Source organism: Choloepus didactylus, chromosome 10 (assembly GCF_015220235.1).
Source record: "Choloepus didactylus isolate mChoDid1 chromosome 10, mChoDid1.pri, whole genome shotgun sequence".
Classification (NCBI taxonomy): domain Eukaryota; kingdom Metazoa; phylum Chordata; class Mammalia; order Pilosa; family Megalonychidae; genus Choloepus; species Choloepus didactylus.
The window spans coordinates 67,786,135-67,799,129 of NC_051316.1; the positions used below are offsets into that span (position 1 = coordinate 67,786,135).

Genomic DNA, 12,995 nt, shown 5'->3' on the forward strand with positions numbered 1-12,995 from the left:
CTCAAGGGCCTGGGCAACTGTTCTCCGTATTTATCCTAAAGAAAATTTAAGAGGCCCTTTTGCAAACTTCTGTTGTCTGTTGCCTTCCTTGTGCTGGCCTTGCACGAGGGATAGCAGGGAGGGTGGATGGCGCGCCAGCCCGGGCGACTGCCCCCTGCCCGCCGCCGCCCCGGCCTCTGCGCCCGGGATCCACGCACCAGGAGCGGCTGCCCGGCCCCTGGAAGCGGGTCCCGGGGCCCCGCGGGCCCTCTGTGACGTCGCCGGGCCAGGAAGGGCGCTCCTCTGGGTAGAAATGACATCACAAGGTCCGCCTGCGACGTGAGGGAGCTCCCACTACCCCACCTGGAAGGACCAGAACAAGATTTCCCCATTTGACCTCGTAGAAATCTAAAAAAAGGTGGACTTTGAAAAGCTCGTGGGTGCGCTTATCAGCAAATACTATGATGGTATGTGCAAAACAAAAAGCTGAAAACTCCCCTGCCATCACACTGGGTGGCGTTTTCTATCTCTAGGATCGGTGGTCCCTTTTTAATGGAAATGCAGCTCTTGAAGGCATCCGAGAAGACTGACCTTGAATGCCTCTCCAGGTCTTTCTTGAGGAAATCCACGCCTTTGGCTAGATGTGTCTGTTCAGAGTTGCTCTCACGCACAGACCTTGCTCACTTGAGAACAAAGCAGTTTGAGACGCTAAGCCTTTACTGCTCAGGTGGGGTGTGGTCACTTTTCCAGGTGGTAATGATGGCCCCTTGGAATGGTGGGTCTCAGATTTTGTACATCAGAATCACCTGGAGGGCTTGATAAACACCAGATTGCCAGATTACTCCTGGAGTTGCCGATTCAGAAAGGCAGGACTGGGACCGAAAATGTTCATTTCTAGCAAGTTCTCAAGTGCTGCTGCTGCTGCCGGATCAGGGACCATCCTTTGAGAACTACAGATTTAGAGAGCCTTCCTCTGGTATAGTGTTTCTCCATCTTCCCTGATCCTGAGAACCACTTTGAATTGCTGGCCTGAAGTCTCTTGCATTAAAGCGCAAGAATCACCCCAGGTGATTCTGATCATGAAGCAAATTCAGGAGACACTGACTGCTCTGGCAGGTTGTCTGGAACGGAACATGACTACCAGGTTATGGGAAATGGCAGCTTAAGCTATTAAAAATCCTTATGCTTGTTTTTCTTTCCTATACTTCCTAATCTTCCCACTTGTTTAAGCAAATGAGATGACTCAGAGTCATCTTAGACCACAGGAAACTTAATATTCTGGGGTTTTTATTGTTTTCTTTTATGTTTGTTAGGCTCTGGAACAGAAGGTGGCAAACTATTGCCCATGGCCCAGATCCAGCCTGCCACCCATTTTTGTATGGTTGAAAAAAAATTAAAAGAATAATTTTATGAGATGTGAAAATTATAGGAAATTCAAATTTCAGGGTCTATAAATAAAGTATTAAATATTGTCAAGTAAAAAGAATGAGTGGAAATAGTACTGATTTTGCCTCTTGGTCAGCAAAGCCTAAAATATTTACTCTCAGGCTTTTTACAGAAAAAGTTTGCTCTAGAAAGTCAAAAAGGTAGGCCCAAAGGGGAGCAAAGCTTACTGATCCCACCTAAGAACAGTGGAAGGTGAAGGTGCTCCTTGCCTTCCTGGTAGGTCAGGGGAAGTTGGAAACCTAGGGGTGGGGAGTGGGATGGAGTGGGGTGGGGACAAGAGAATAGGTGGGAGCTGTTGGAAGCAAAGGCAAAGCCTGCATGCCGTCTGTCCAGCCATTGATGCCATCTGTCCAGAGGAGTCACAGTGCTGGATACCAGCCTTCTCTTGACAGCTGCCTAAGCGTTATCCATGAATCTTCTATCTCAAGGATGCTCACTCATGCCCCTTGACTTTGATGAAACGACCCCATCAAACTGCCCTATGAATACCCGTCTTGTCAACAACCCATGGCATTCCCAAGTTCCCCCATCCTGCCCCCAAAAGAGTGGAGATTTTGAAAGATGAAGATGATATAGAACATATAGCTTCAACAATGGCATTTCTGTAGGGCTAGTAGGACAACACCTTCCCACACCCACTTGTTACATGTACTGCCCATGTTTATTAGTTCCAGACAACTCTACCCCAACCTGTCTAAATACCTCTCTAACCCCATTCCCAAAATTTCCTTGCCAATGAAGAGAGCTAACATTTACTTTCATTTGCTTTGTACCAAACACTTCAGTGTACTTTCCCATAAGCTCACTTATTTCTTAGAGCTGAGGTGGTATTATCAGATCATATTCATAATACAAATCAGAATACTGAAGCTGAGAGTTAAACTCACAATCACACAGAAATTCAGACTCACCTTGGTCTTGATGAATTTCTTTACAAACTTTTCCACCCAATAAAAGGACAAAGAAAAAGAATGAATGGATAAGCCAAAGATCTTAGAGAACATTGCACAGAGTATTTTATCTTAAATTTTTTTGCAAATATTTCCTTTATTTATTAATATGGGTATCTTTATATAATATTTTTCCCAAAATCTTTTAATAAAATTGACAGTGGAGCTTAACAATGTTTACTCTATGGGCCTTATAACCTGTGCACCCCCAAATTCATTGTTGTGTACCTTCAGTGGTAAATTGAATGGTGTATCCCAGTTTGGACATGTTCTTGGTCTTGATCCATATTCTGGTGGGTGTGGACCCATTTTAAATAAGTTCTCTTCAAGGTATTACTTTGGTTAAAGTGTGACCAAACTGAATCAGGTTGGCCTTAAATCCAGGTTACTGGAGTCCTTTATAAACAGAGTGAAAGTCAGCTGGAAAGAGAAGCCACAGGAAGCAGCTAGAAGCCAAAAGTCAATGGAACTCTGAGGAGAAATAATATATCACCATGTGCATTGCTATGTGACAGAAAAGCCAAGGAATCCCAAAGATTGCCCGCCAGCCAGAAGATACTGACTTCAGGAGGAAGCAAGCCTTCTAGCCTCTGATACTATAAACCAATAAATTCCTGTTGTTAAACCAACTGATTGTATGGCATTTGTTTTAACAGCTAGGGAATTAAAATACCATCTAAGAAGGTACTCTTTGCAGAATGTTGTTTAAATCTGTAATTATTCCTTTGAGTGCAATGCACTTCAGCAAAACATTGTCTCTTTTTAACATCCTTAACTATTTAGGTTTACTATACTTCATTGGCACCAATAGAAGACCAGCCCATGATAACACACAACTTAGACCTCTACTGTTCAGCCATTCATTCATTCTGCAAATATTTATTAATCATCTATGATGAGCCAGGCACTGTGCTGCCTGATGGGACAAAGGTCAGTGCCCTCATGAAACTTTATCTAGAAAGAAAGACAGATAATCAAAATATTACCTAACTGTATCATTATTAACTATTATAAATGCCAAGAAAGAAAAATAGGAGGAGCTGGTGAATTCTATATAATGATTATGGAAGAAATAATACTGATTCTATACATACTTTTCAGAAAATAGAGGAAAGACCCACTTCTCAATTCATTTTACAAGGTCAGTGTTACTCTGATTCCAAAGACCAGAACTGTCACAAGAAAAGAAAACTATAAATCAATATCCCTCATTAATATAAATGTAAAAATCCTTAACAAAATGTTAGTAAACTGAAAGTAGCAATATATAAAAAGGAGTATATGCTGCGATCACATAGGATTTATCACAGGAATGCAAAGTTGGTTTGACTTTGGAAAATCAGTTATTGTAAAACACATCAATAGAATAAAGGACAAAAACATGATCCTCTCAAAAGAGTCAAAAAAGGCATTTGACAAAATCCAACACTCATTCTTGGTAAAAACCCTCAACAAATTAAGAATAGAAGAAAACTTCCTCAATCTGATAAAGGGCACCTATGAAAAGAGTACAATTAACACTGTACTTTGTGGTGAAAGACTGGATACTTTCTCCATAATATCAGGAACAAGACAAGATGTCTACTTTCACCGCATCTATTCAACATCCTATAGGAGGTAATCACCAGTGAGTAGAAAAAGAAACTAGAGGCAGCCAGATTGGAAAGAAAAAAGTCAAATTGTCATTATCTGCAGATAACATGATCCCATGAAGAAAATCCTAAGGAATATATATTTTTAAAAAGCTTCTAGATCCAATAAACAAATAAAGCAAGGTTACAGGATACAAGATCAATACATAAAAATCAGTTGTTTTTATTTCTATACTGGCAGGAAACAATCCAAAAGTTAAGTTAATAAAGCATGATGTGGAATAGCATCAAAATGAATATAATACTTAGAAATAAATTTAACCCAAGTAGTATAAAACTTGTACACTGGTAACTACAAAACATTGCTGAGAGAAATTAAAGAAGATCTAAATGAATGGAGAGACATAACATGTTCATGGAGCAAAGCTTCAATACTGTTAGGATGGCAGTTCTCACAAATTGACTTAGACGTTCAGTGCTATCCCTGTCAAAATCACAGCAGGTGGCTTTTTTGTGGAAATTACATGCTGACCAAAATTTATTTGTAAATGCAAATTAACTAAAATAGCTAAAACAATTTTGAAAAAGAATAAAGATGGAAGACTTACATTACCCAATTTCAAAACTTACTATATAGCTGTATGTGCCAGTTTGAAACTGTTATGGACCCCAGAAGAGCCATGTTCTTTTAATCCAATCTTGTTGGTGGAAATGTTTGATTGAATGTTTCCACGGAGATGTGACCCACTCAACTGTGGGTGAAAACATTGAATTATTTCCATAGAGGTGTGGACCCTGCCTGTTCTAGTTTGCTAATGCTGCCGGAATGCAAAACACCAGAGATGGATTGGCTTTTATAAAAGGGGGTTTATTTGGTTATTCAGTTACAGTCTTAAGGCCATAAAGTGTCCAAGGTAATGCATCAACAATCAGGTACCTTCACTGGAGGATGGCCGATGGTATCCAGAGAACCTCTGTTAGCTGAGAAGGCACGTGACCAGTGTCTGCTCCAAGTTCTGGTTTCAAAATGGCTTTCTCCCAGGACGTTCCTCTCTAGGCCTCAGCTCCTCAAAAAAGTCACTCTTAGTTGCTCTTGGGGTGTTGGTCCTCTCTTAGCTTCTCTGGAGCAAAAGTCTGCTTTCAAAGGCCGTCTCCAAAGTGTCTCTGTAAGCTGAAGCTCCTCTCTCAGTTCCAGTGCGTTCTTCAAAGTGTCCCTCTTGGCTGTAGCAAGCTGGCTCCTACTGTCTGAGCTTATATACTGCTCCAGTAATCAAGGCCCATGCTGAATGGGTGGGGCCACACCTCCATGGAAATTATCTCATCAGAGTTATCACCTACAGTCGGGTGGGGCACATCTCCATGGGAACACTCAAAGAATTCCAATGCAATCAGCACTAAAATGTCTGCCCACGCAAGATTACATCAAAGATAATCATGTTTGGAGGACACAATATATTCAAACTGACACACTGCCCATTCAGGGTGGGTCTTGATTAGTTCACTGGAGTACTTAAGAGAGCTCAGGAGCCAACACAGATGCTGACACTTGGAGTTGCTTGAAGATGCAGACAGAAGGGCTTTTGGAGATGCAAAGCTAAGAGATGAAGCCCAGAGTTTGCCCAAGAGAAGCTAAGAGAGTACCCCCAGATGCTTAGAAAGAAATACTCTGGGAGAAAGAAGCAAGAACACACAGGAGCTGAAGGAGAGGAGCATAAACAGAAGCCCAGAGACATTTTGGAGAAAGCCATTTTGAAACACAATCCAGGAGCAAAGGACCAGCAGACACCAGCCACGTGCCTTCCCAGCTGACAGAGGCATTCCAGATGCCATAGGCCATTCTTCAGTGACACTATCCTCCTGTTGATGCCTTAGTTTGGACACTTTTATGGCCTTAGAACTTTAAATTTGTAACCTAATAAATCCCCTTTATAAAAGCCAATCCATTTCTGGTATTTTGCATAATGGCAGCATTAGCATTAGAACACTACAATAATTGGCATAAGGATGGACATATAGATCAATGGAACAGAATGGAGATTGCACAAATAAATCCTTACATTTTTAGTCAATTGATTTTCAACAAAGGTAAAAGGATGGTCATTTCAACAAATGGTCTACGACTATCCATATGCCAAAAAAAAAAAAAAGCACCTAGACCCTCACAACATCACATCATACACAAAAATTCACTTAAAATGGATCATAGATTTACATATAAAACCTAAAACTATAAAACTTCCAGAGGAAAATATAGAAGAAAATCTGTGTGACCTTAAGTAGACAAAGATATCAAAGCTATAGCACAAAAACCATAGCCCATATAAATGTACAAATTAACATACTGGACTTCATAAAATCTTAATGACTTACTCTTCAAAAGACACTGCTAAGAGAATGAAAACATAAGTACACACTAGGAGAAATACTTGTAAATCATTTATCTGATAAGGGACCTGTGTCAGAATATGTAACAAACTGTTGCAACTCATAGTAACAAAAAAATTGCCCAGTTTAAAAAGGGAAAAAGATGTTAATAGGTATTTCACTAAAGATGATATAAAGAATGCCTAATAAGCACATGAAAAGATGCTTGTGTAGAAGAGTTAACATAGGAGGCCTGAGGTTGCTATCCTTAAAAAGCCCTGTTTGCAACATTTGCCCTTGGCTGGTATCTGGTATCTGGATTTTGGAAAAGTACCCAACAATCCCTGGTAAGAATGCCTACAGTGTTGTACAAACAATGTGGTTTATGCTGAACACTTGTTTTCCTTCTGAGAGTCTGGAATTCTTGTAAATACTAGGCAGGGAGTGCTTTTTTGACCAACCCACAACAAAAACCATTGGCACTGAGTGTCTAATGAGCTTTCCCACAAGATTAACACTTCACACAAGTTATCACAACTCATTCCTGAAGGAATTAACCATGTCCTGTCTGACTCCACTGGGAGAGGACTCTTGGAAGCTTGCACCTGGTTTCCTCCAGACTTCACTCCATGTGCTTTTCTCTTTGCTGATTTTGCTTTGCGTCCTTTGGCTGTAGTAAGTCATATTGCTGAGTATGATTCCATGCTGGGTTCTTTAAGTCCTCCTAGAAAATCATCAAATCTGGGGGTGGTTTTGGGAATCCCCAACATAATGCTCAAGATCAATAGTCATTATGGATATTGCAGGGATATACAAACTAAAACCACAGCAAGAAACCACCACACACCTATTATTGCCAAGGGTGTGAAGAAAGAGGCATCCTCTGTTTTGGATGTTATATGGAAGTTCTTTGGGTGATGAGATGCAAACACAGACAGAATGCCGAGAATGTAAGATATGACAACTTTATTAGATCAAAGGGTCTGGAGGGGGAGAAGGGAGAATAAGGGCAGCAGAGGGGACCAGGGCTTACCTAACCTGGACTCCTGTGAGGCTCCATGAAGGGGAGGGAGGAAGACAACCACATGAGTTCCAGGTTCTTGCCTTTATTGTATCCTAGAAGGGAGGAGGGGGTTTCCTTGTGGATGCTGGGGATTGACAGCTTTAAACTATGGGCATGAAGGGCAGAAGCAGCAAGAAGGGACATTCATCACCCACACTACGTGGAGGTACATGCCTTGCTAGCTATGGTTCCACCTAGAACAGAGTTAACTGGGGTGGTCACTCAAAGGAAGAACTTATGACTAGGCCAAGCAAGATAACAAGGTGCCAAATATAATTAATTTTACACCATTATATGCTCATGCATTGCTGGTGGGATTTTAAAATGGTACAGCCACTTCAGAAAACAGTTTAGAAAGAAATCAGTTCTTAAAAGTGAAGCACACAATATGACCCAGCAATTCTACTGTTAGTTATTTTCAAGAGAAATGAAAACATGTCTACACAACGTTTTCATGAATGATCGTTCATGGCAGTATTATTCATAATAGCCTAAAAACTGCAAACAATCCCAATTTCCATCAATTGGTGAATGGACAACCCAAATGCAGTAGTATATATTCATACAGTGAAATACTATTCAGCAATAAAAAGGAATAATGACTAATACAGCATAAAATATGGATAAGCCTCAAAACCCTTATGCTAAGAGGAAGAAGCCAGATAAAAAAAAAAAAAGAATACACTTGAATGATTCCATTTATATGAAATTTCTAGGAAAGGGAAATATAGACAGAAAACAGATCAGGGGTTACTTAGTTTGGGGAGTAGGAGCAGAGAACTTTTGGAGGGGGGTGGAAATATTCTAAAACTGAGATGTGGTGATGGAACTGTACACTTACAATGATGACTTTCATAGTAAATTATATCTCAAAGTACCTTGCAGAAAGTTCCTTTCAATAACATTATCAAATTATTATTCAGTTTTGAATATTTTAGGTAAAGATTTCTCTCATTTCCAAATCAGGTGTCTCATAGAATGAGTTGTGAAATGGCCCAGCCAGCTCATTCTTCAATGAGCCTCACAGTTTTCCCGTGCTACTGTGAGGCTTTAAACAGCTTTAAATAGGAGCAGACAGACAAATATCACTAGATAACTGCAGTGGCTTGAAGCTGTTATGTACCCCAGAAAAGGCCATGTTCTTTTAATCCATTCTCATGGGTACAGACCTACTACGGGTGGGACCTTTTGGTTAGGTTATTTAAATTGAGATGTGATCCACCCAATTCAAGGTGGGTCTTAATCCTTTTACTGGAGTCCTTTATGAGAGAAAAAACACATATAGAAACAAAGAGATGGAATTCTGAGAAGCTAACAAAGAAAAACCCAGAGACGTTTAGAGAAAAAGCCACAGACGGAGAATCCAGAAGCTGAAGCAAGGAAAATCAGGAGAGAAGGACCAGCAGATGCTGCCACGTGCCTTGCTATCTGACACAGGAGTCACTGGTAACTGGTCTTCAGAGAAAATACATCATAATACATAATACATCATAAAATATGGATGAGCCTCAAAACTTTTTATTACTGAATAGGGTCCTGTTGATACCTTTATCTGGACATTTTCATGGCCTTAGAACTGTAAATTTGTAAGCTAATAAATCCCCATTGTAAAAGCCAACCCATTTCTGGCATATTGTATTTCAGCAGCTTTAGCAAACCGAAGCAATAACTGAGGAAAGCTTATAACAGGAAGAAGAGAGACCCAAACAAAAGAACAAACAAAAGGAACTTGGAAGAAACAAAGACTAAACAGGAAATGAAAACTATTTTTTTTTGTTACTAATATCTTCAGAAAGACAAATGGTATGTAATCCAAGGAAGAAAATTTATATTTTTAAAAGGAAAAATCAATACAAGAAATATCAAAAATTTAATATGTAACAAAATTTAAAACTCCAAAGAAGAGTTGAAAGATAAAGATGACAAAAATCTCCTAAAGAACAGAACAAAAAGAAAGAAATAGGAAATAGGAAAGAGAATATAGGAACATTGGATGAGAATCCTTGACATTCAACATCCAAATCATTGGAGTATCCCTAAGAGAGAATAAAAAAAATGGAAGAAGAATATTTAAAAAAAAAATACATCTTCCAGAATTAAAGGGTATAGGTTTCCAGATTAAAAGGCATATTGGAGGGCCCAGCACAATAAAAGTTAGGATTCAACAATGCCAATTATTACATTTTAGAACATTAAAGATGAGAAAATCAAATAAAATTTTAGAGATAAAAAAATAGGCCATAGCAGCAGAAATCAGACGTATTAGAAGCTAAAAGACAATGCAACAATGCCTCCAAGACTGTGAGGGAAAATTATTTCCAGCCAGTAGAGTGTGAGTGTAAAAAATAAAGACATTAACTTATTGCCCTACACATTAGTAGGCATTCCAATATTTCTTTGAATTAATGGAAGAATTAATTCCTTGTATTTGTACCATTCATCATCACTCTGAAAAGGGTTTTACGGAAGATATTATCCTAACTTAGGAGGTTTCAGTATCCTGATAACTAATTTATTCATCTACCAAAGACCAATGGCAGAACGATGGTATATTTTTAGGGAGGCATTGTGACCTATATTAGGCACCTAGACTCGAAGTCGGACTCTACGAATTCAAATTCCATTTCATCACTCAATAACTGTAACTTGGCAAGTTACTTAATCTCCCTGGGCTTCAATTTCCTCAGTTTAAAATAGGGTTATTTATTCAGAAAGTTATTGTGATAATTGAATAAATGCACGTGGCTCCATACTATAGTTTCCTGGAGCTTTGGAATTCTGTTTATAAATTCTCAAGTTTGAGATTACAGGAAACGCAGGTGTGAGAAAGAAACTTGATTCCAAGTGGAAAAGCACTAATTGGGAGTCAGGATGTCTTCCTCTAAGGATTTACCATGTCGCTGTGTAGCACTGAACAACCCCTTAACTTCTCTAAGCCTCGCTTTCCTCACCTTTAGTTTTAATATGCTCTGCCCTTGTATTCATTAAGATAGGGAACCTAGGGAGGCCTAAGTGGGCTGAGGAGGTAGCACTTTCCTCCACAGCACCCGTTTGCGGCCCCTGCCGAAAAGCACCCAAGCACACCTTGTTCTGCAAGCGAATTCATTTCTTTCGCCACAAGATGGCAGCATTCTCTCGACCATCCATTGATGCACCCCTTAGGTAAGACCAGTTTAAATAGACGAATTAAACACCAGAGTCCCGAGATTGTCTGTCATTATCTTCCGCATGGATCTGGTTCGCTGTCATTCAAGTAGCAGTTTACCGAAGCTTCTTGGTCAGTGACGGCTGAGCGCGGGTATTCTCGCGAGATCGCCGCCGGAAGTGGGTGGTGGCGGGGACGCAGCGGTTCACCTTTCCGGAAGGCGCTAGTTTCTCTCGAGCGGTGGCCGGGGTTTGTTCCCAGATTCTCTTTTCTGAGGAATAGTCGACCCCGCCGCGCCTTTCAAGCACCAAGCTCGCAAGCTCGCGCCTTCGGCTTCTCCGACTGCAAAGCTGTGGGGCGGGGAGGACCGAGGCTCAGCCAGCGGAGCTCCGTGCAATTCCCAGCCCCTCTCTCCGTGCTGCAGATAGGCCGCTCCCTCAGGCCCAGTCCGTGGCGGCCCCGGCGGGTGATGCCAAATACAGCCATGAAGAAAAAGGTGCTATTGATGGGAAAGAGCGGGTCGGGGAAAACCAGCATGAGGTCGATTATCTTTGCAAATTATATTGCTCGCGACACCCGGCGCCTAGGTGCCACCATTGACGTGGAGCACTCCCACGTCCGATTTCTGGGGAACCTTGTTCTGAACCTGTGGGACTGTGGCGGTCAAGACACCTTTATGGAAAACTACTTCACCAGCCAGCGAGACAACATCTTCCGTAATGTCGAGGTTTTGATTTACGTGTTTGACGTGGAGAGCCGCGAACTGGAAAAGGACATGCATTACTACCAGTCATGTCTGGAGGCCATCCTCCAGAACTCGCCAGATGCCAAGATCTTTTGCCTGGTGCACAAAATGGATCTGGTTCAGGAGGATCAGCGTGACTTGATTTTTAAAGAGCGAGAGGAAGACCTGAGGCGTTTGTCTCGCCCCCTGGAGTGCGCTTGTTTTCGAACATCCATCTGGGATGAAACGCTGTACAAAGCCTGGTCCAGTATTGTCTATCAGCTGATTCCTAACGTTCAGCAGCTAGAGATGAACCTAAGGAATTTTGCCCAAATTATTGAGGCCGATGAAGTTCTGCTGTTCGAGAGAGCTACGTTCTTGGTTATTTCCCATTATCAATGCAAAGAGCAGCGTGACGTCCACCGATTTGAGAAGATCAGCAACATCATTAAGCAGTTCAAGCTGAGTTGCAGTAAGTTGGCCGCTTCTTTCCAGAGTATGGAAGTTAGGAATTCTAACTTCGCCGCTTTCATCGACATCTTCACATCAAACACGTACGTGATGGTTGTTATGTCGGATCCATCGATCCCTTCTGCAGCTACTTTGATCAACATTCGCAATGCCAGGAAACACTTTGAGAAGCTGGAGAGAGTCGATGGTCCTAAGCATAGTCTCCTTATGCGTTGAATTTTGCCAAATGCTGTTTCTGAAAATGCTGAATTGCCTTTTTTCCCCCTGCATCCTCTCTTTACAAAAAAAAAAAATTCATAATGTTCTGTGCTTATAAGTGGGCTTTGAATGTTGCTTACTACTGCCGTCTTTCTTCCCTATTCCCCAGTCTTTATACATTGGACGCTATTTACTCAGCTATCCAGTAGAGCTTCAAAGTGTTTTTTTCTGAAGTTCGTATGGTGTAACACTAAAGGTGGTTTGTGTGTGTTCTGATTACCTGGTTATAATAAATTTATACATCAAAGCCCTTATAACGGTATCTTCCTGTATTCCGTATCACCTTGCAAAAATGGGATGTTACTATTTTGTCAGCAAGGTGTAAAATGCATTTATAAATTATTCTTTGCTTCAATCATGAATAAAACATTTGTTGTTAGCAATTTAAAATATGGTGTTATTTGAAATAATTTGAAGGTAGTTAATAATATAAATCTAAAGATTCTGACTGCCAGCGAGTATTCCTTAATTAGCAAATTTGATCTTGTGGTCTTAGCCCCCATCTCCTTAGGAATGTTTCATAGCAGCTGAAGCAAAGTGGTTTAAGAGTCTGGCCTTGGAGCCATACCACCTGAGTTGAATTACTATTTGGATCCCTTCACTACTAGCTCTTTGAGTTTGGGCAAGATAATTTCACTGTGCGTGTTTCCTCATTTGTAAAATGTGGTTTAGAATGGCACTACCTCATGAGAATTCTAAAAGGATTCCACGATTACATTGAAGCGTGGAAAGCATTTAGAATGGTGCCTGGCACATAATAAATAAGTACTATGTTAAATGTTAGTTATCATTACCAGCTACTGAGCCCCCAAATTAATGGATGTAATAGGCCAAAATATTCAGCTAAATATTTGAACCCTTACTAAATGCCAGATATTTTTAAATACTTAATGTACATTTATCTTAGGTAATTCTCACAACCTTTGAGGTCCATAGAGGAAAAAACTGGCAGAGGCTTAATATATTTGTTAATGTCACACAACTGAACCCAGGAAATTTGACT

General features: G+C 40.6%; 1 protein-coding gene across 1 annotated transcript; it reads left to right on the forward strand.

Annotated features, from left to right (window-relative positions):
• Nucleotides 1-10,716: 10,716 nt before the first annotated feature.
• Nucleotides 10,717-12,382, forward strand: RRAGA (Ras related GTP binding A). The gene has a single exon (XM_037797235.1). The coding sequence runs from the start codon at nucleotides 11,009-11,011 to the stop codon at nucleotides 11,948-11,950; it is 942 nt and encodes a 313-aa protein (XP_037653163.1). The 5' UTR covers nucleotides 10,717-11,008; the 3' UTR covers nucleotides 11,951-12,382.
• Nucleotides 12,383-12,995: the final 613 nt, after the last annotated feature.